General features: G+C 39.8%; 1 protein-coding gene across 1 annotated transcript; it reads right to left on the reverse strand.

Annotated features, from left to right (window-relative positions):
• Positions 1-683: 683 nt before the first annotated feature.
• LOC5509279 (anoctamin-4) lies at positions 684-22405 on the reverse strand. The gene is made up of 26 exons (XM_048723009.1): positions 21705-22405; positions 20908-20962; positions 20572-20702; positions 19624-19722; positions 17758-17955; positions 15996-16050; positions 15643-15698; positions 14438-14559; positions 13584-13627; positions 13417-13507; positions 12625-12730; positions 12380-12440; positions 11890-11972; positions 11482-11544; positions 10443-10517; positions 9043-9204; positions 8724-8760; positions 7814-7925; positions 7207-7276; positions 6016-6113; positions 5265-5398; positions 4366-4518; positions 4054-4106; positions 3302-3504; positions 2701-2833; positions 684-2288 (listed from the first exon to the last, which is right to left on the reverse strand). The coding sequence occupies exons 1-26, from the start codon at positions 22110-22112 to the stop codon at positions 2097-2099; spliced, it is 2994 nt and encodes a 997-aa protein (XP_048578966.1). The 5' UTR covers positions 22113-22405; the 3' UTR covers positions 684-2096.
• Between the last annotated feature and the right edge of the window lie 236 nt (positions 22406-22641).

The following is a 22641-nucleotide window of genomic DNA, read 5'->3' on the forward strand; positions in this document are numbered from 1 at the left end:
GCCCCCCCCCCTTTCAGAACCCTAATATTTTATTTATTTTTCCCTTAGAGGACCTTTTTTTTCGGTGCCCCCCCTTTCAGAACCCCAATATTTTATTTCGTGTGTCATGACCTTTTTTTTCGGTGCCCCCCCCCCCCCCCCCTTTTTGGCGGTTAAAAATACGGAGCCCCTGAATATCTTCCCTCCCCCTCCTCGGTGTATTTAATGAACAATCCCTAAATTAATTTTTTTTTGTTGCTATTTTCTGCAAAAAGCCAAGCGCGCGGGAGTTTGCCACGCAAAAAGTCGCCTATTGAAAAACGCAGAATGTTAACCATTTTCGAAGACTGTCTTGTAGCAATAAACCGTTTTCACGATGTTGCGCGCGCGTATCCATTGACTGGCGGAAAATTGATGCGGACAAAGGGGAATTTGACTCCAGCGCCAACACTGCAAAAGAAGCACTGGCAGATTTTTCTATAGCTTCGTCTGCAAACTCCACTTTGTACGCCATTTTAGATCAGCGGTGGCCCGCCGTGGCATTTTAGATGCGCGCGCAACATCGTCAAAACGGTATTTAGAAAAGATTAGATACTGACGTCTTTACAGTCAAATCGACACTACAGGAACTAGACGTCTACATCGCTGTTGACCCGACCAATAAGCATATTACACCTTTTCACACTGCAAAAGCAAAAGGAGCGTGGAAAAAAATAAAGCTCTTTATTTGCGAGAGGTCAGAAGTACAATTCATCTAGTGATGCGTTACAAGAGCTGTGCGACCCAGCTTGTGTGACGTATGCTTTCGTATAAAGCCCTTACTACGGTCATATTGTCACGTTACAAGAGCTGTGGGACCCAGCTTGCAAGACGTATGTTTTCGTATAAAACCCTTACTACGATCATATTGTCACGTTTCAAGAGCTGTGCGACCCAGCTTGCGTGACGTATGCTTTCGTATAAAGCCCTTACTACGGTCATATTGTCCATTACAAGAGCTGTGCGACCCAGCTTGCGTGACGTATGCTTTCGTATAAAGCCCTTACTACGGTCATATTGTCACGTTACAAGAGCTGTGCGACCCAGCTTGCGTGACGTATGCTTTCGTATAAAGCCCTTACTACGGTCATATTGTTATTTCAGTGGTGAACTAAATCCGCTTGAATCCCCTGTAAAACGTGAACCCTTTTTTACAGTAGAAACGGCTCAGTTTCATTCGAATATAAAGCCAAAACAACAATGTATTACAAATTAGGCGAATGGATACAAAACCGTTGGTTTTAATTTATTTTGGACTTTGAAATAACGTTGGTTTTACTTTATTTTGGATTTTGAAATAACTCTTTTGTTTTTAGGATCGGGTACATTTTAAGAAATTCAAGCGTATTTGTATATATTTTTTGCAGTAGTATAACATTTGTCACACAAGTAGTCTTAAACAATTACAAAATTAAAAAAAGACTTAGAGCTCACTAACTCAAAACTAAACATGTTACTAGGGCAGCTAGTGTATGGCAAAACACGTTAGAATGGTTATCAAAATTTATCTAAGGTTACCTGTTGCAAGCTCTTTGGAGTTGCCATGGACAACAAACGTTACTATGGTTACATAACATGATTACATAACTAGGGGGCAAATTTCATCTTAACCCTAAAATAGAAAGTCACAAGCACAATAAAGGTTTCGAAAAGTTATTTTTAGACAGAAAGGCAAGGATATAAATGTTAGGGATATTGTCTTTCTGCAAACTACACCTTTTTTTTAATTACATCTTATAGACTACGGATCTAATGTTAAATTTAAAGTCCTACCAGCATATAGGCTAAATCTATTAATCACTGGCTCCAATATTTTATACAAATTCGCCAAAATTATTAATAAAATATACACCAAGTAAGAGCGTTACATAAGCTACAATGTAAATGTTAAAAAGCCTGAATATCATCACACATGGCAATGATAATGGGTGAATATTAGTAATATCCTATGGTAATGTGGTGAATACCAGTCAGTGCCTTGTATGGTGATGACCTCGTAAGGTGATTTGCGAATAAAAAGTCGTATTGTCCCGGTTAAAACACTAGTGCCTCTGATTGTGATGTCATTTTGTACAACTTTAGAGAGCTTCAGTAATAGGTGAATGCCGGTCGTTATCGAGTAGGGGTGATACTACCCTACTACCAGGTATGTCTGCAGATCTCAGGGCTTCACGCGCCAGGAAGTTTTCTCGCTTGACCTGATTGGACACACGCTTAGGGATATCAGGGATCAGCCAGGCGAGAAGGCTTGTCACCGCAAAAACGATATGCTGAAGAAAGAGGTGGTAGATACTGTACTATGAGTGTTACACGATTTTACATTGTCTCTCAGTAAACTGCCACTCAAAAATCGCAGTTTATAGAGTCTCTGTCAAAGCTGCCATTTTGTCATCATAGCAAAATAACAAGTGCGAAAAAGCATCAATTCTTTCATCGACTAATTTGGGATAGCTATTGTAATATTTTCGATGGAAATTGACAAATAACGTATAAAACTTTGTTTTTAAATGGTTATCTCGAGATTTCCTCAAATGATTTGTCTTCCAGTTTTGAATGACATCACAGGCTGACAAGGGCTCACGAATGTAACTAACTCACCAGGAAGGCAATAACAAAAAATAGTTTTGCCGCCACAATGTGCCAGTGTGCCTTAGAAAGGGCTCACGAATGTAACTAACTCACCAGGAAGGCAATAACAAAGAATAGCTTTGCCGCCACAATGTGCCAGTGTGCCTTGGAAAGTTCGTACGCAGACGGGTTCTCCACCCATTTGCCTTCAATCTCGATGTACGGGGGCTCGTAATACCCACGGAACCTAAAGAACATATATATTGGTTGGTTACACTGTGTGCCCAAATAGTTGGTTTACCCTGTGTGCCCAAGATGGTTAATAACTGTGTTTGCCAAGATGGTTAATAACTGTGTTTGCCAAGATAGTTGGTTACCCTGTGTTCCCAGATGGTTGATTACTCCTTTTGACCTGCATGTTGGTTACCCTGTGTACCCAGAAGGCTGGTTCCCTTGTGTGTCCAGATGGTTGATAACCCTGTGTGCCCAAACGGTTGGGTAACCTGTTTATTAGGATTGGTCGTTGCTCTCTGTCTCAAATGGTTGCTAATTATCTTGAATACCGAGATTGTTGGTTACACTTTGTGCCAAGATAGGTGTTAACCCTCGGTATCCCGTTCCTTAAATCTGAATTGCTAAAAATGATAGAAGTCAAGCGTGTCTGAATGATTGGTTACTCTACCTGCCCAGATGACTGGTTACCCTGTGTGCTTACCTGCATGTGGCCTTCCCATAGCCACAGCTATTGTTGTTGAAGTTATTCCACAGGTCTTCGTTGGGCTTGAATTCGTCCTTGTACTTCAGGACCTCGAAGCACGAAAGGCTGTGGTCCACGAACCCTGTAAGGTCCTTTTTACCCAGGCCATAGGTGTAGTATAGGCGCGGGACGAACTCCGAGACGAAGGCGATAACAAAGCCCTGCAAGTCGAGTCTTTATTTAAATTTTAAAAAAATACATATAGCGGACTCTACATAGCAAGATGATCAAATGCGCTTAAAAAAGGGGCTGGGCCGACTTTATCCAGAATTGCAGCCATAGACTGAATTACTCTGGATTTACATTACACGGGGTCTTATTCGGACTGCTATATAAGGCGCACTGTGCTGCCACGCAGTTTATATGGATGACAGAGTGTTGGTATGTTAATGCCCCTTTTGGTTATGCGGCCAAGTACAGGCACTGGAGATGGACTCTGCCTTCTTCAGTGGTTCTTTAACGTCCCACAATAACAGGTTGGTTAGCTGGGTTTTTTGCAAGACGGGACCGCCATTTAACGTAGTCATCTAAACCACGAGGGATATACATTCCCCAATGTAGAGAGCCAGTTTTTTACACCTTTGAAAAAATCCCAAGTTGACCTGACCTGGGTTCGTACCCTGGCCTTCTTACTTGAAAAGCGAAGCCCGTACCACTGAGCTATCGCAATGAGCTATCTATGTGACGCTGAGATGCATCAGTGTACTTACGTTTACAACAACAGAGATCTTGGTGACACCGGTGAGAATGGAGAACCAAATTCCTGGAAGGGAAAGAGTTACATGATCGATACGATAAGAATAAGCATACAAAATACGTAATATAAACTATATAATCAAGACTTCTTCGTAGGCTAATTGATTTTTCCTTTTCAAATACCGTAAGGGCGAAGTGCACACCTTCAAAATTTGGCTTATATTCCGTGAATTTTGCCCTGATCAATTTCGCGCCTTAAAAAGCTGTGACAAAAGCTACAAATTTAACGACATCTAAAAAACTGCAGTAGGCCGGTTAACACTTACCAATATCTTGTGACCTTGCCGCCATGGGCCGTCGGAACACGCAGGTAAACTTGTACGCATCCAGGCGTATCTCGATCAAGTTATTTATCAATGCGAAGAATGGGCCAAGGGGGAAGGCCGTCACAAATATAGTGATGAAGCCGAACTGGATGACTGTAGGGGTGGGGTAAGGATAAAATGAGCGCCAATAACATTATAAAGCAAACGCTGATATCATAATCACTATTAGCCATTTCCAGGCATTACCCACTCAATTCCTGGCTTTACCCACAAGTTTTCAGGCAATTTACCAATTTCCTGGCAATACCTACCAATTCCATGGCATAACATACCCATTTCCTGGCATTACCCACCCATTTCCTGGCATTACACACCAATTCCCTGCCATTACCCAGCCATTTCCTGGCATTACACACCAATTCCCTGCCATTACCCACCCATTTCCTGGCATTACACACCAACTCCCTGCCATTACCCACCCATTTGCTGCCATTACCCACCCATTTCCTGGCATTACACGCCAATTCCCTGCCGTTACCCACCCATTTCCTGCCATTACCCACCTATTTCCTGGCATTACCCACCCATTTCCTGGCATTACACGCCAATTCCCTGCCATTACCCATCCATTTCATGCCATTACCCACCCATTTCCTGCCCTTGCCCAATAATTTCCTGGCATTACCCACCAGTTTTCTGGCATTGCCCACTAATTTCCTGGCATTACCTACCAATTTCCTGGCATTACCCACCCATTTCCAAATATCATCTAACAATTTCCTGGCATTACCCAACAATTTCCAGGTATTATTCACCAATTTCCTGGAATTGCACACCCATTTCCAGGAATCATCCAACAACTCCTAAGCACCACCCACCCATTTTCAGGCATTACCCACCCATTTCCAAGTATTCGTAGAACAGTCCATATTCCGGGTAGTCATTCAGGGCGTAGTCCTGCTCCCATTGGGTGAGGCCTGTCATGTCAACCTGCTCAATATTCTGCCTGGACTTCCACCAGAGCATGACCTTCCTGGAAAACACCAGCAGTAACATTTGTTACAACTATGTATTCATTATAACAACAACACAACAATATAATTTTGCCACTTTCAACATTAACACCACCACTATTACCATTACAGCAACATCACCATCAACTTTACCAAAATTATGATAAGCGCCATCATTATCATCATCATTAAATCACTGTCATTTTCTCCAGCATAGTTATAATTATCACTACCATCAACAGCTTATCCGCAATTCTAATAATCAATAGAAATAACATCAACGACCACCACCATAGGCATTGCAATTATTATATGACAACCAGGACCACATTTGCTAAAGCCACTGGCTTTTTAAGACGGGTTGATGAAGCCGCATTGTCACCAGCCGACAAAACTCTCAACCGTTAAGAGACAAAATAATCAATTAGAATCCGCTCTATTTAACTGGTCATCCGCTCTGAATTATTAATCACATCTTCAAAGAGACTTCAAATAGACACACTGCTTTCACAATTGTGAATTTTTTTTTTGCGTTTTTCGTAAAAATCATCGGAGATTGTTACGTAATCGACCGGAAGCAAACTGGTGACAATGCGACATGAAGTAAAACAAAAAGGTCTACACTTGTGATACGTACGGGACGACGATCTCGATAGCGTTGTTGAGCACTTGTTTGCCCACCATGATGATAAACAATTGAAGAAGAAGCTCAAACAGGCACCCGGCGGGATTACACTACATGAAAAAACAACAAGATCATCATCATCGACATCATCGTTATCATCATCAACGTGATTATCAACATCATCATTATCATCATCGTTATCATCATTAATAACAACAAGATCAAACAGGCAGGATAATACAATAATTGAAAAACAACTTTGAATGATTGCACAGCAAGACAATCTTGGTTATCAACAACATGATCTTCGTCATTATCTAACATCCAACATCAACATCATCATCAACAATAATTCGCGAGATTTGGTTCTCAACTTATTCTGATAATACAATTTTGCATCCCTACAAAAGAAAACTAAAGATAACGAGGATTGTAAGGATTGTAAGGTAAAGTTTTCCACTATTCCCTGCACACACCGGTGGCAAGTGTTTGTGTACACACTAGAAGAGCACTCTGTGCATTCTATTCGCTGTACATACCACGAAAACCGAGATTTGGTAAATTTACGGCTCAATTGATATTCTTATTCCAACTTTATTTCATTGGTGCTTTATCTCATTGGTGTTTAATTTTATTGGTGCTTTATCGCATTGGTGCTTAATTTTATTGGTGCTTAATTTCATTGGTGCTTTATCTGATTGGTGCTTTATCTGATTGGTGCTTCATCTGATTGGTGCTTTATGTCATTGGTGCTTTATCTCATTGGTGCTTTATCTAATTGGTGCTTTATTTCATTGGTGCTTTATCTTATTGGTGCTTTATCTCATTGGTGGTTTATTTCATTGGTGCTTTATTTCATTGGTGCTTTATTTCATTGGTGCTTTATCTTATTGGTGCTTTATCTCATTGGTGCTTTATCTAATTGGTGCTTTATTTCATTGGTGCTTTATTTCATTGGTGCTTTATTTCATTGGTGCTTTATTTGATTGGTGCTTTATCGCATTGTTGCTTTATCTCATTTGGTGCTTTATCTAATTGGTGCTTTATTTCATTGGTGCTTTATTTCATTGGTGCTTTATTTGATTGGTGCTTTATCGCATTGTTGCTTTATCTCATTTATTTGATTGGTGCTTTATCTCATTGTTGCTTTATTTCATTGGTGCTTTATCTCATTGGTGCTTTATCTTATTGGTGCTGTTTTACCTCTTCCTGTCTATAGCCATCACCGTCGCCAACTGCAAGAATGCGATTGTACCTCCCAGGTCTGCCTGGACTGAAATCATACAACACGAATTAAAATAGAGTACTGTGTTTGCTCGAAAAAGCGCCTCCCACGTATAACTCCTAGTCTAAGAGGAACACTATTCAACACACAAGTTACACTAGTTTTCAATCACACGTGCACCCTGTGAATTTCGATTACAATTCATTTGTGTTTTCGAGGACGTCAACCATAACTTTGGAATTTTTCCAATTCTGCATCTGCTGCAGCTTTGGATCGGTCACAACCAAAACGTCACCAAAGTGGATCATCTTCTTGGCTACTGTCACCGAGAAAATACCGATAAACTAAAAGCCAGCAGCTAAATAAAGTTCGAAATGTTTTTTAGCTTTGCGATGTTGTTGATTTAGTGCATATGTGCTTATGTAACCCTTGTTTGCTTTCTTGAAGTTTTTTTCGGGGCTTTAACTGCAGGTAACTGCAAAACGGCTTCAGTCACCAAAAACCAGGCGCGACTCGGAAAAGAAAAACACAAGGCACACACGTGACTGAAAAAGAATGTAAAGACATATATACAGTTATACATACTTGAGTTTCCCAAAAGCAATGTAGAACAGTGACGAGTAGTAATTGACGAACTGGAAGAGGTACATCTTGAAGGAGAAGTTGTCTTCGTACTGGGTCTGGGTTCGAGGCATTTCTAAGAAAAGGGGGAGAAATGAGTAGTATTAGTGTGCACAAATCTGCACAAATTTTAACCATCTTCAAGCATGCGCGACTTTGCCACCCAAGAAGTCACGTGATTTCTGTGTTTATTTTGGCGCGACTTTGCCACCCAAAAAGTCACGTGATTTCCGTATACATTTTAAGTGTCTGTTGCCGCCATCAGAAAATGTCTGTAATTATATCGTAATTTCGGCGCATTTCGGTCTAATTATATTCGCCTTCTCTATTTCTTAACTGTTCTTAAAAAAATAGCAAAAAATAAAAAGCACTGTTCGTGTAATAAACTCTACACCTCAAGCTACATGCATGGAGTACACATTAAGAGTACGCGAAAACCTGCAACTAAATGCCAAGATACTGTACGGTAAAGCAGCGATATCCCGAACAAGGATAACTTAAATTCCCCATTATCTCGAGCAATTATTCGTTCCCAGAGGTCGAGTGAGTGGGGTCCTATTGTACTCTTCCTGTAGTTTGGTCAACCTACTATCCCAGCACTCATTTTAAAGCGGTAAGTGGCACCAGTTTACTTCCGGTTGATTGCATAACAATGATGATTTTTAACGGAAAACGAGAAAAATCTAAATTGTAAAAGCAGTGTGTCTATTGGAAGTTTCTTTGAGAATGTGACTGATAATTTAGAGCGGATGGCCTGTTTAATAGGACGGATTCTAATAGATTCTTTTGTCTCTTGTCGGTTGAGGTTTCCGTCAGCTCTCCAGAAGTAAACTGGTCACATTGCCGCTTTAAGAGACATGTGCACAAGACTTACCCCAGTTGGTGAATAGAAATGCAACTTTCTCATACGCCTGCAACAGAAAGAATAGATTAGCAAAACCATCTTCCTCATAAGAACACCAGATTATAGCAGGGACTGAATTACCATTATAGGCGGATCGCTAAGTTTGACGTGGAATAAACAATACCAAAAGATGCAACTTTTATCAACTCTTTTCCAATAGTTCCTCTTTTGGCTGCTAAAAGGTTATACAGTACAAGCGTATCTTCAAGCTATGGTACTACATGAGTGAGGTTATCCCATCAACCACCTCTAGTTACAGCTATTGGGTAGTTGAACACGCTTCTGTTACCTTGTTGAGTAAAACGATGATGACCAAGTTAATGCAGGCCGCTGTCGCCGACGTCACCATACTGATGGCCCCCATGTTCTTGTCATGACGGAAGGCGAGCACAGTGTATACAGAGACACGGTAGAACACAACCCCTAGAACAGCAGCTACGACTAGCGCAAGCTATAAGAAACAAGCAAACAAGTGTACACAGAGACATAAGTAAAACACAACCCCTAGAACAGCAGCTACGACTAGCGCAAGCTATAAGATACAAGCAAACAAGTGTACACAGAGACATAAGTAAAACACAACCCCTAGAACAGCAGCTACGACTAGCGCAAGCTATAAGATACAAGCAAACAAGTGTACACAGAGATATAAGTAAAACACAACCCCTAGAACAGCAGCTACGACTAGCGCAAGCTATAAGATACAAGCAAACAAGTGTACACAGAGATATAAGTAAAACACAACCCCTAGAACAGCAGCTACGACTAGCGCAAGCTATAAGATACAAGCAAACAAGTGTACACAGAGACATAAGTAAAACACAACCCCTAGAACAGCAGCTACGACTAGCGCAAGCTATAAGATACAAGCAAACAAGTGTACACAGAGACATAAGTAAAACACAACCCCTAGAACAGCAGCTACGACTAGCGCAAGCTATAAGAAACAAGCAAACAAGTGTACACAGAGATATAAGTAAAACACAACCCCTAGAACAGCAGCTACGACTAGCGCAAGCTATAAGATACAAGCAAACAAGTGTACACAGAGACATAAGTAAAACACAACCCCTAGAACAGCAGCTACGACTAGCGCAAGCTATAAGATACAAGCAAACAAGTGTACACAGAGACATAAGTAAAACACAACCCCTAGAACAGCAGCTACGACTAGCGCAAGCTATAAGATACAAGCAAACAAGTGTACACAGAGACATAAGTAAAACACAACCCCTAGAACAGCAGCTACGACTAGCGCAAGCTATAAGATACAAGCAAACAAGTGTACACAGAGACATAAGTAAAACACAACCACTAGAACAGCAGCTACGACTAGCGCAAGATATAAGAAACAAGCAAACAAGTGTACACAGAGATATAAGTAAAACACAACACCTAGAACTGTGGCTATGACGATCAGCACAAGCTATAAAAAACACAAGCAAGCAAGTATAAACAGAGACATGGCAAGACACAATTTCAAGGCCAGAAAATACTTTAGAGCATAACACCAAGAAGTATAGAAACAAACGAATTGTAGTTCAAAATAATGGAGAAAAAATAATCAAGAACTATGAAAACAACACGTTACAAAGGCTACACAGAGTATCTAAATTAGTTAGCCATGGTTCCAGAATGGTTCCCGACCCCACACCCAAATCCTCTCATCTATTCTGGCTGAAACCTCACCATGAAACAGATGAAAGACCAGCTGCAAATGTAGCGGGGGAACTTCCGTGTTGAGCTGATATATGCTTCTTCCACCTGAAAACAACATTTAACATTCATTATGCAATAATCATTGAAATGCTTGATTAGATTGAAATGCTTGATTTACATGGTTTGAATGACAAGCATAACCCTTGGTGATGGGATGATTGATAGGCATTGCCTTGGTGATGGGATGATTGGTAGGCATTGCCTTGGTGATGGGATGATTGATAGGCATTGCCTTGGTGATGGGATGATTGATAGGCATTGCCTTGGAGTTAGGGTTAATTGATAGGCATTGCCTTGGTGATGAGGTTGTTCATAGGCATTGCCTTTCTGATTGGGTTGTTGATAGGCATTGCCTTGGTGATGGGATGATTGATAGGCATTATCTTGGAGTTAGGGTTGATTGATAGGCATTGCCATGGAGTTAGGGTTGATTGATAGGCATTGCCTTGGAGTTAGGGTTGATTGATAGGCATTGCCATGGAGTTAGGGTTGATTGATAGGCATTACCTTGGAGTTAGGGTTGATTGATAGGCATTGCCATGGAGTTAGGGTTGATTGATAGGCATTACCTTGGAGTTAGGGTTGATTGATAGGCATTACCTTGGAGTTAGGGTTGATTGATAGGCATTGCCTTGGAGTTAGGGTTGATTGATAGGCATTACCTTGGAGTTAGGGTTGATTGATAGGCATTACCTTGGAGTTAGGGTTGATTGATAGGCATTGCCATGGAGTTAGGGTTGATTGATAGGCATTGCCATGGAGTTAGGGTTGATTGATAGGCATTGCCATGGAGTTAGGGTTGATTGATAGGCATTGCCATGGAGTTAGGGTTGATTGATAGGCATTACCTTGGAGTTAGGGTTGATTGATAGGCATTGCCTTGGAGTTAGGGTTGATTGATAGGCATTGCCTTGGTGATGGGGGCCATTGATAGGCATCACCATCGTGATAGAGTTCATTGACAGGCATCACCATGGTGATGGATTTGATTGACATGATGAACATGTACCTTGGTGATGGGGTTGATTCTTGTTTCGGAACACTTGGTTTCGTACTCCACTCTTGGCCTTTCCTAAAATGAGCGCATCAAAGTTATTGAAGTATTGATGGGGTGGGGTCTGGATCTGTGACTTTAAAGCCGCATTGTCACCAGTTTAATCCGGTCGATTACCTAACAATCTCCGATGAGTTTTAACGGAAAACTCGAAAAATATTTCAAAATATTGAAAGCAGTGTGTTTAGTGAAAGTTTTTTTGAGGATGTGATTGATAATTTAGAATGGATGGCCTGTTTAATATCTCGGATTTTAATAGATTCTTTTGTCTTTTAATGGTTGAGGTTTACGTCAGACCTCCGGAAGTAAACTGGTGACAATGCGGCTTTAAGTGAAATCTGTCAAATTGAGTTGAGACCACACCTCTTCATCTTCAAAGTTAATGAGGTCCCACTCGTAGGCTATCTCTGCCTGGTGCCTTTTCCAGAACTCAAGGAACATGGTGGCTACAAGTAGAAAAAAAATTATTTAGTCAAGGATCTATATAGAACACCAAGCCTACTTAAAGGTGTTTACTCTGTGTTTCTTTTCTCAGAAAATTGTGTACATATTGCCTTATTTGGGTGCACAAGAAAAAGAATAACACTGTGGTTATAACACAAAATAAATCTGAATAAGTAAAAACCTATAAACAGGTTATGGAACAATTATATGGAAAAAATCATACCACAAAACAAAAAAATAACCAACAATCAGAATTAAAACATTAGTACATATGTAGGAACAAAGTAATGAAGGAAACTACCATACAAGATTGAAATTCAACCATTTCAGTGTAAAAGTGCAGAACAAAACCAAGACAGCTTTGCTAGATTTTGGTGCAACAAATAAGATATAAAGACAACTGACTTACCCCAAATAGACATGAAGATGGCAAAGATAGGTGTGAACTCGTTGTCAAACACATATGTTACCTATGTACAGAAAGGGCAAGTCAACAGATATTAATTATTAGAAGTGAGATACAACATGTCAATTAGGCTGCTAAGTCTAAGTCTATGATTTTAGCTTGGAAAAAAATGTCACATGTGTTATAGAGCAACCAACAAGGCAGACAAGGATTAGGCTTGTTACTAATCTATTAATCTATGGTCGTACCCTGGAGTAAAGACATGTGTCATACAATGGCCAATAGGGACATGACTTGTCACATCGTGGGCACATCGGATAGTCCTTAATCCGTGTCTTGTTACAAATGTCCTGCCTGAAACCAATAAGACTTAAATAAATTCTAACAATTCCCATTAGTTTACAGTAACAGTCAGAGGAAGTGTTAGTTCATTTAAAAATTCATTAGACTTTTTTATCTTTGATTCGCGTCTTAACTCAATTTCTTTCTTCTCGGTAGATCTCCCAGTCTAACGATATGACTCATACAAGCGATCTGAACCCTATTGAACTTTCAACTAATTTTGTTGCAGAATGTATTTGTTATAATAGTATCCCAATTATTACTACAACAGTATTTTACAATTGAAGCAGAAGAAGCTATGATTGAAGTGTTAGTAATCTAGTTATGTGCAAATTAATATTGCATGACGTGATCAAATGAGCTTAACATGTGACTTGTCAGTATGTATAAGATAGAGACTGCTCCACGCAGTTTACCATCATGGGTGTGAGCAAGTGTAACCAAAGATGGCATCAATGGGCTTCATACCAAGTAGTTCTTTTACTGTATGTCTCTTAATACAAGTGAATGAAGTGTGAGAAAATGAGAATTTCACAGTCCTAAATGAATATTGCACAACTAAGGCTAAGTTCAAACGTTGTGTTATCCATGAGCCATATTCAATGCAAATGCTTGCAAATAAATTGCTTTATCTTTATTTGCATGCATTAGCATTGAATACGGCTCAAGGATAATACAACATTTGAACTTAGCCTTACACAGGGATGTATGAGTCCACGTTTGCTCCACCATAGATGATGACAATCAAACCAACAAATGCTGCCGGGACCAGCATGCCAGTGTAGAACCCTGTAAGAGAAAATTAAACAAATACAAATGCAATCTTTCAAATTTAAATTAAATTTAAACATAATTGTTCACCTACCAAGCCAGGCAAAGTAAAGGCCAATTTTTTCACCAAAGTAATTCCTGAGAAAAACCACAGGTAAAATCAAGATTATAAAATTAGTTAAAGTTATTGACAAATGTAAATATTGATTAGCTATAGCACGATAACAAAACTCACTTTAACAACCACTTGTGACTCATCAGCATCATCTTCACTCGTGACTCTCATCACCATCATCTTCATCAACCACTGTGACTCTCATCACCACCATTTTCATCAACCAATTGTGATTCATCACCATCATATTTGTCAATGACTTGTGACTCATCACCATCATATTCGTCAATGACTTGTAAATCATCACCATCATATTTGTCAATGACTTGTGACTCATCACCATCATATTCGTCAATGACTTGTAACTCATCACCATCATATTCGTCAATGACTCGTAAATCATCACCACCATCTTCATCAACCACTTGTAACTCATCACCATCATATTTGTCAATGACTTGTGACTCATCACCATCATATTCGTCAATGACTTGTAAATCATCACCATCATATTTGTCAATGACTTGTAAATCATCACCATCATATTTGTCAATGACTTGTGACTCATCACCATCATATTCGTCAATGACTTGTAACTCATCACCATCATATTCGTCAATGACTTGTAAATCATCACCACCATCTTCATCAACCACTTGTAACTCATCACCATCATATTTGTCAATGACTTGTAACTCATCACCATCATATTCGTCAATGATTTGATCCATCACCATCATCATCATCGACTCATGACTATCACTTCCATCAGCAATAGTCCCACCATCATCATCTCATTTCAATTCAAAAGTCATCCTGTTCGACCTCTTTACCTGATGTGGTCGAGAGGCTGCATCTTGTACCAACGCCTTGGTGACGCCCAACAATACTTCAGCACCTGTCTGTCATTCTCAGGCTGATGTGTCAATAAAGATTGGGTCATCTTATGGCTACCCTAAAAGAATAAAATAAGTGCTTAATTATTTATTGTGCAATCTATAGTATTGCTTGTGCCAAAATTTGTTTGAAAAACCCCAACAATCAGAATAGCCCAAAATACTGTACAGTGTTTCTACAGGAAAAAAAATATTTTTTACCAACTTGAGATTGACAATTAGACTTATCTTCTTCCTTATTTTCATAACACACACACAAAAAAAAGACTTCAGAAAGTATAAAAATATACCTTATTATACTTAATTTTCGTGACATCAAAATTTTGTGATTTTAAGATGACGATACACAGATTTTCTATGCAATTTCACTTTGCGAAATAAAATTGATGTGAGCATAAAGAGTAATAAGGTATCTGAATTGATCACCCTTCTACAGGAGGAGCTCCTCAATACCTATCAGGGTGATTTAGATTCATGACACTGGCAGGAGGGCGCCCCACATTCATGTTCGATTGTGCACACACAGTGTTTTTGCCAGCATACTGTCCTGAAGAGGTCGTGAAAATGCATGAAATGTTGCCTGAAAAGTATGCGACGCCAGAAAGGAAATCACCCTATTGTTTTGAAATTTGTGGAGACAACGCTGGCATTGCATAGGAGGCCATTATAAAATTAATTTGAAATTGAACATAAAAAATCTGGTGTCTCAAGGTGTCATCTTACAGACGGGCAAAATATAATTATACATAATGCAGGAAAGAACTACAGCATATTGTACCTGTCAACCTCTGAAAATCTCAAGGCTTGATGATTTTTGAAGGGAGGGGTGGGGTATATTATTTTTTTTGGGGGGAGGGGTGGGTTTAACCTTTCAGGCGTTTGTCTAATAGAAAGCTCTCATGAACAAATCCACTCATAGATCTCATAAGGGTGTTAGATAAATTGCACTACACAAGGGAATTATTGTTTAAAATATTTGGGCAAAATGATGATTTTCTATATAATAATTTTTCGGAAGCAATAAAAATCGCTAAAAAGTGGGAGATTTGGTGCTCAACACGGGAGAAGGGGTAAAAAATCTTAAGACTCCCGCCTAATGCGGGAGATATGACAGGTATACTACAGTTTGTTGCTTACAGTACCTCATGTAGGGGATATGCTGCCGTGTATGACCCATTAGCAACTAGTCGCTTGATACCTGACAAAAAAGTAAACCATTTACTAATAAATTATGGTTGAAGTACTAACCATTATTTTCAATATTCTACCAATTCTAATCAGAAAGATTTCCAACATGCCAGTTTTCTGCCATTCAAAGACCTTGAAGCGTTTTCAAAGGCCATAGCCAGCTAGCTGGCTCTCATTCAGTGTGTTTCAGAAATGTTTTGTTTTGAATGTTGAATTCTGTATGGTGCTTTAAGTATGGATTTTCAGGACAATCTTCTAGAATCTTCACTATTGTAGAGTAGTTATACCAGGGAAATTCCCCACTTACCACATTGAGTCACTTTGTTATCACCATACTTTGCTTTTTGAAGAATCCGGTAAACCTGGAAAATGGTAACAACGCCCAAAATTTTATTGAAAAATCAAACTTTCCCTCGTACAGAAGGGAAAACAATGGAAAATGTCTAATTTTTCAAGCCTCAAGTTGCATGTAGCAAATTATTATCAAGGAAAGTTCATTTATTATCCCAAGGGGGGGGGGGGGCATGAGGAATTTGATAAAAGTAAGGGATAAAATTAGTTGAGGGGTAATAAAATTTTTCATGCCCCCCTCCCCTACTCTTCCCCCATATTTTTGGTGCCCTCCCCCTCCCGTAAACCGGAGAAAGAAGGAGCAAAGAAAGGAAAGGCAATGATGCGAGCAAGAGATTAGCTGCAAGCTGGACAGAAAGTGGAGAGGAAGGAATTGGATGAAAACATTAATTCAAAAAAAGTGAAGGCACTAAATTTCTCAAAGATGCTACTAACTCCAGGTTGCAAACTGATAATGGTTGATGCTATAGATGACGTAAAAGAAGCAAAAAGGCTCCTTTCAAGAAAAGTGCAGTACAAGAAAAAAGAAAAGAAAGAGAGTGAGGAAGACAGCAAATCGGATATGAGCAAGGATTTTGATGACGGAGAATGAGCGCTTATAGGCCTTTTGTTTATATTTTAGATATTCAACATAAGCACTTATATATAATATTATATAGCGGAAACCATAAAAAAATGCATTTAGGGTGTATACAGGTTTGCATTGCATAGATAAAATGTGGCTTAATACGTATCCTTGACTTCTGGATTGTGCAGGCCAAATAACAGACCCCAAACCAAGACAAATTAAACCAAGAAGTCTGATTTGACACTTTGTGAAATTATATAGTAGAGACAACACCCAAAGGAATCAGCGACCACACCCTTTTAAAATCCAAACACTTTCGACACCTCCCCTTTAGACCTTGGAAATTTCTCGAGGCCCGCCCACAGTATCCTCATGCCCCCCCCTCGGGATAGTAAATGAACTTTCTCTTATCATCATTATTTTTTTAACTACATACCGTATAATAATACATCATCATAACTATTGTCTCTTAGGAGAAGCTCACTATTTCAATAATGATTAGAGACAGGGCTTCTGGAATTACGCGAAAAAAAAAAACCCTCAAAATTACGTGGGGTTCTTTGCTTAATTATGCGCTTAATTACGCAGAAAATCAATCATTACACGGAATTTTGCTATACATTTTTTTTTAAAAATCGAAATTTTGTGGGATTCTTTACTGAATTATGCGCTAAATTACACAGAATGTCAACTGTTACGCCCAAACTACATTTTGTACCGAAGGAAAGCACAAAATAACTTGAAAATATTTATTTTTTGCGCGAATATATCTTAGGCGAGTTTTTATTGTCTCCTAGCCGCCAGTCAATTAAAAAGGTATTTCATTATTAGTCCTAGGCCATCGCGGTTTAGCAAAGAAAGCCTAGTCATTTTATTTGTTTGCGAGATTCAGTTCAAATTATCCCACTCTTACGAAGAATATCTGTCTTTTTTTTTACAAGAAATAGAGGTAAGAACCCTAAAAGAACACATCAGCTGTGCACTTAAATGTTTTGTCTGTCAAAATTTAGCCAAATTACGCGGGATAACGCGGAAATTTGTGGATTACGTGGAGAATGCCAAATTATGCGCTTCCGCACAAGCGTGTAATTCCAGAAGCCCTGTAGAGAGTTTTGTTTTGAGCTTGTGTTACGCAGCATAAGACACTCACAATCCTGCTTCTCTGTGCTGGATTAAAGAATGTCTCCCTGTCGCCAACAAGAAACTTGTTGAGCCTGTCACGTCTGAAGACGCACGTGAAGTAATTAGGCTCCTCCTTCAGGTCTTCATTGCGCAACTCAAATGGGTTCCTTATACCGAGGCAGTCAAAGCACCTATCTGTCCAGTCAGATGTATCCATGTCATTAGACTGGAATAGGACAAAAATTCATGAGTATACAATGCGTTTTATTTACACAGTGAGGACAAATACGACCATTTAGCAACACACTGAAGCATGCAGCATTGCATGGCGAATGCAAGGACAGCATACAGTACCGCTCACGAACATAGGGACACTGTTCGCGAAACTTTCAGTACAGTACCTCAACACACTACAGAACATGCAAAGAACAGCACAGCGAAGCAAACTGCAGCAGAGCTCTGCATGCCAGGTCACTAAAACACAGCACAACAAAACACAAAGGACATCACAACACAGCACAACAAAACACAAAGGACATCACAACACAGCACAGCAAAACACAAAGCACGTCACAACACAGCACAACAAAACACAAAGCACATCACAACACAGCACAACAAAACACAAAGCACATCACAACACAACACAGCACAACAAAACACAAAGCACAACACAGCACAACAAAACACAAAGCACATCACAACACAGCACAACAAAACACAAAGCACATCACAACACAGCACAACAAAACAAAAAGCACATCACAACACAGCACAGCAAAACACAAAGCACGTCACAACACAGCACAACAAAACACAAAGCACATCACAACACAGCACAACAAAACACAAAGCACATCACAACACAGCACAACAAAACACAAAGGACATCACAACACAGCACAGCAAAACACAAAGCACGTCACAACACAGCACAACAAAACACAAAGCACATCACAACACAGCACAACAAAACACAAAGCACATCACAACACAACACAGCACAACAAAACACAAAGCACATCACAACACAGCACAACAAAACACAAAGCACATCACAACACAGCACAACAAAACACAAAGCACATCACAACACAACACAGCACAACAAAACAAAACAAAAAGCACATCACAACACAGCACAGCAAAACACAAAGCACGTCACAACACAGCACAACAAAACACAAAGCACATCACAACACAGCACAACAAAACACAAAGCACATCACAACACAGCACAACAAAACACAAAGCACATCACAACACAGCACAGCAAAACACAAAGCACATCACAACACAGCACAACAAAACACAAAGCACATCACAACACAGCACAACAAAACAAAACACAAAGCACATCACAACACAGCACAACAAAACACAAAGCACATCCCAACACAGCACAACAAAACACAAAGGACATCACAACACAGCACAACAAAACACAAAGCACATCACAACACAGCACAACAAAACACAAAGCACATCACAACACAGCACAACAAAACACAAAGGACATCACAACACGGCACAAAAAAAACACAAAGGACATCACAAGACAGCACAATAAAACACAAAGCAAATCACAGTCACACTGCAGCACAACAGTCACACTGCAGCACATCACAGCACAATGCAGCTCAACACAACACAAAGCACATCACAACACAAAGCACACCACCACACAGTAACACTGCAGCACAACACAACACAGCACATGGCACTACACAGGAAATTAAAGCAAAGCACATAACATAACAGCATAGCCAAATTTACAAGAAGAGTATATACAAGCACATAACCTAGCACAATACAGTTAAATCCAATTGCTTGAGCTTCCCAAAGTTCATGTTTCCAACAGATTATGTAGCATTGTGAATCCCACATAACTTACACTGATTGGCATCTTCATCAGCATTTCCTCTGCTCCTTTAGTAAGGACCTCCCATGGAGCATGAATCTTAATGTACGATGTCTTGCCATTACTAGACTCCTGGAAAATGGAGAAAAATGGGATAAACAGACAAATATACATCTACAAGTCACATCTAAGCATCACATTCCTATCAGACATCCCACAGACAAACTTTCAAGGTACAGTATCTGTACATGTGATTTCAATCCCAGATCAAGTTGAGAATTAGATTGGTACAAAGACAGGAAAATGGCAAAACTAAAAAAAACTTTTATCACTTTTTCCTACATTGTAAATTACACTCATGACCACAGAAATACAAGAAGACAGACAGGCATATAGACGGGCATCCAGATATCCACAGAAAAGCAAGCAGTCCAAGCAAAGACATTGAGTGGAGGCAGAAGAAGACCAAAAAAGACAGGCGAACAGACATAATGCAAAGATAGACGTACAGACGTACAAACAAAATGATAGCCACTATGTAGAGAGTAAGAAGAGCAAAAGAAAGACAGGTGTCAGACATAATGCAAAGATAGAGGTACAAACGTACAAACAAAATGATAGCCACTATGTAGAGAGTAAGAAGAGGAAAAGAAAGACAGGTGTCAGACATATATGACTGTAATGTAAAGATATATTTACAGACGGCAAGACGTAGCAGCGGCTAAGCTAGGATTTTTAACAGGAGGGGGCCCAAAAGGGACTTTCTCAAGGCATTTCTCCTGCATTTTAGATAATGTCTCATATATTTACTGTATTTTTGGCTGCTAGAAGGGGGGGCTCGGGCCCCCTAGGCCACCCCCTGGCTACGCCCCTGCGTAGAGACAGACGGACAGACAGACAGACAGACAGACAGACAGACATAATAATCAGACAGACAAAGAGCTAGACATGCATGGAGTGAACATGTTTAAAGGATCTTACCTCTTCACCAACCCGCTCTAGCTCTAATCCCGCTTTTTCCAAATTCCTCTCAAACTCGGTTCTTTTCTCCTCTCTCTTTTGCTGCCAGTCATGGTCCTTATCAGGGTTGATCTCGAATGCAAGAACATAGTCTAAAACCAAATGAACCTTTTTTAAACATCAGTAGGTTACAGCTATTATAATACTGTAAGTTTCACACTAAAATATGTGTGTTTACAAGGCAAAATCAAATCCCCCTTATTTGCTAACAAAAGACCCATTGTGTAGCTAGCTATCCACTTATTCATTTATTCTTGCAAAACCTATCTTCACACACAATTATGGTGTAAATCCTACCAATTCTTTTTTTCTTGTCTCTTTTAAAGAACAATGTCTCACTTCCAACAGTTTCCTGGAACAAAGTAAACTAAGCGTTAGGAAAAGAGGTTTACCAATATAACCCATTATAATGTACTTTAGCAATGGGCCTATATTAACATCTACAGAATTATTAGATAGCTTCAACAACAGCAATTAATAACCTGATACAACAACATTTCGCAGATACAATTTTAACGTCAATCAAGCATGCCTGTTACATATTTTAAGTATTCAAAATTAAAATTTCTATTAACCTCTACTTTATATCAGATAAACAAAATTGGAATTAACATTTTTCGGAGATAACTACATAGTAAAATATCATTAGTAACATGAAAATATTAATAGGGCTATCTCAATAAAAAGTCAATCTCGAACAATTCAGAAGGTCTGGAAAATTCGATTTTAAGTGAAGCGAGATATTGTAGAAAGCAACAACAAAAAACTGCGTTGGAAAATAGTTTGTCAAAAACTAGCTGATAAAAATAATAAATCCAAAAGAATGACTACTTAGTGAGTTGAGCAGCAAATGATCAAATTTGTTAGCAAGTGGTTTTGATAGTTTAAGTCTGTTTTCGAAGTTTGTTTGGGTTCTACAAGTTTACATTTGACGGTCTATGGTCAAACGTTCATAGCTGCATGCAAACCTCAGATAAAAAAAAAAACCTGCAAGAAAGAGAACGTCTTTGATATATTTTGACAATTTTGAGGTTACCTCGACCCGTGTAATTTGTGCTTTGACTAAATTTCAAACAGTGATTAAAACATCACACCTCTTTGACCCGATATTCTGTAGTTGTGATTTCGGCTTCGGGTGTTCTTGTTCTTCGACTGTTATCTGTGTTAGGTCTTGATCGCTCGGAAACATGTACACCTGACGCGGTGGCGGTGTCAGAGTCCTGTTTAGGGTGCCGTATTCCTTCAAAACCAACCGGTGGAAGGCCTCTATCGTCTTCTGCCCGAGTCGAGTTCCCGTAATCATCGTAGCTTTGACTTGGCGGTTGGGGTTGGTGGGGTTGTTGATGACCGTAGTTGTAACCGGGTCCATACAAGTCGTTTCTCGGCGGATATCCGGGGTTAGGAACATCTTCTGGGTAATTTGCCATCTCGAAACCGATAGGGGCAGGAACTGGCGGTGGATAAGCTCCGCCATAGTTCGGTGGAGGATGATAACCCGCCATGTTGTGCTGGTTACCGAAAACCACTCGGAGCGGGAGGGAGGAATACGGACGATGCCGGAGTGACAACGAAGTTGTTCCGGATAAGTATCGAGTTTTTATTACCCCGCTAGCAGAGCTTTCATCTGTACATCTGTTCTTCCTGTTCTATCACTTCTCTTGAGAACGCGAAAGAACAGAGACGCGACACGGATAAGTGAACTGATATAAACAAAATTAGAATCACAATACTCAATTTTGATTTTTTTCATGCTATACACCGATAAAATAAAATAAATAAATTGTTTCAAAAGTTCCGCATATCCAACAAGGGCAGGCGTCCGTTTTTGCGCTCGCCCCCAGGAACCATGCGGCTTAGAATACTAGCGGAGCCAAGCGCGTAGCTCCATAGGCATAGAAATATGGTATAGGTATGCGACATGGTTTTTGTGGTCATCGCGCGGGTACCCTGTGGTGTCACTCGCCAGCCAGCCAGCCCCCACTCGGCCCCGAAATGGCGACTAAATAACTAAGTACAAGCACGGAGCAAGGG

Source organism: Nematostella vectensis, chromosome 15, assembly GCF_932526225.1.
Source record: "Nematostella vectensis chromosome 15, jaNemVect1.1, whole genome shotgun sequence".
NCBI classification, from domain to species: Eukaryota; Metazoa; Cnidaria; class Anthozoa; order Actiniaria; family Edwardsiidae; genus Nematostella; species Nematostella vectensis.

What these genes read in the sequence shown, in the direction of transcription:
- LOC5509279 (XM_048723009.1), bottom strand. Translation starts at nt 22,112, where the DNA reads ATGGCGGGTTATCATCCTCCACCGAACTATGGCGGAGCTTATCCACCG. An exon ending in GGTCTTTCATCTGTTTCATG is followed by an intron (nt 9,205 to 10,442) that starts GTGAGGTTTCAG and finishes TGTTTCTTATAG; the next exon opens with CTTGCGCTAGTCGTAGCTGC. An exon ending in TCTTTGTTATTGCCTTCCTG is followed by an intron (nt 2,289 to 2,700) that starts GTGAGTTAGTTA and finishes CTCTTTCTTCAG; the next exon opens with CATATCGTTTTTGCGGTGAC.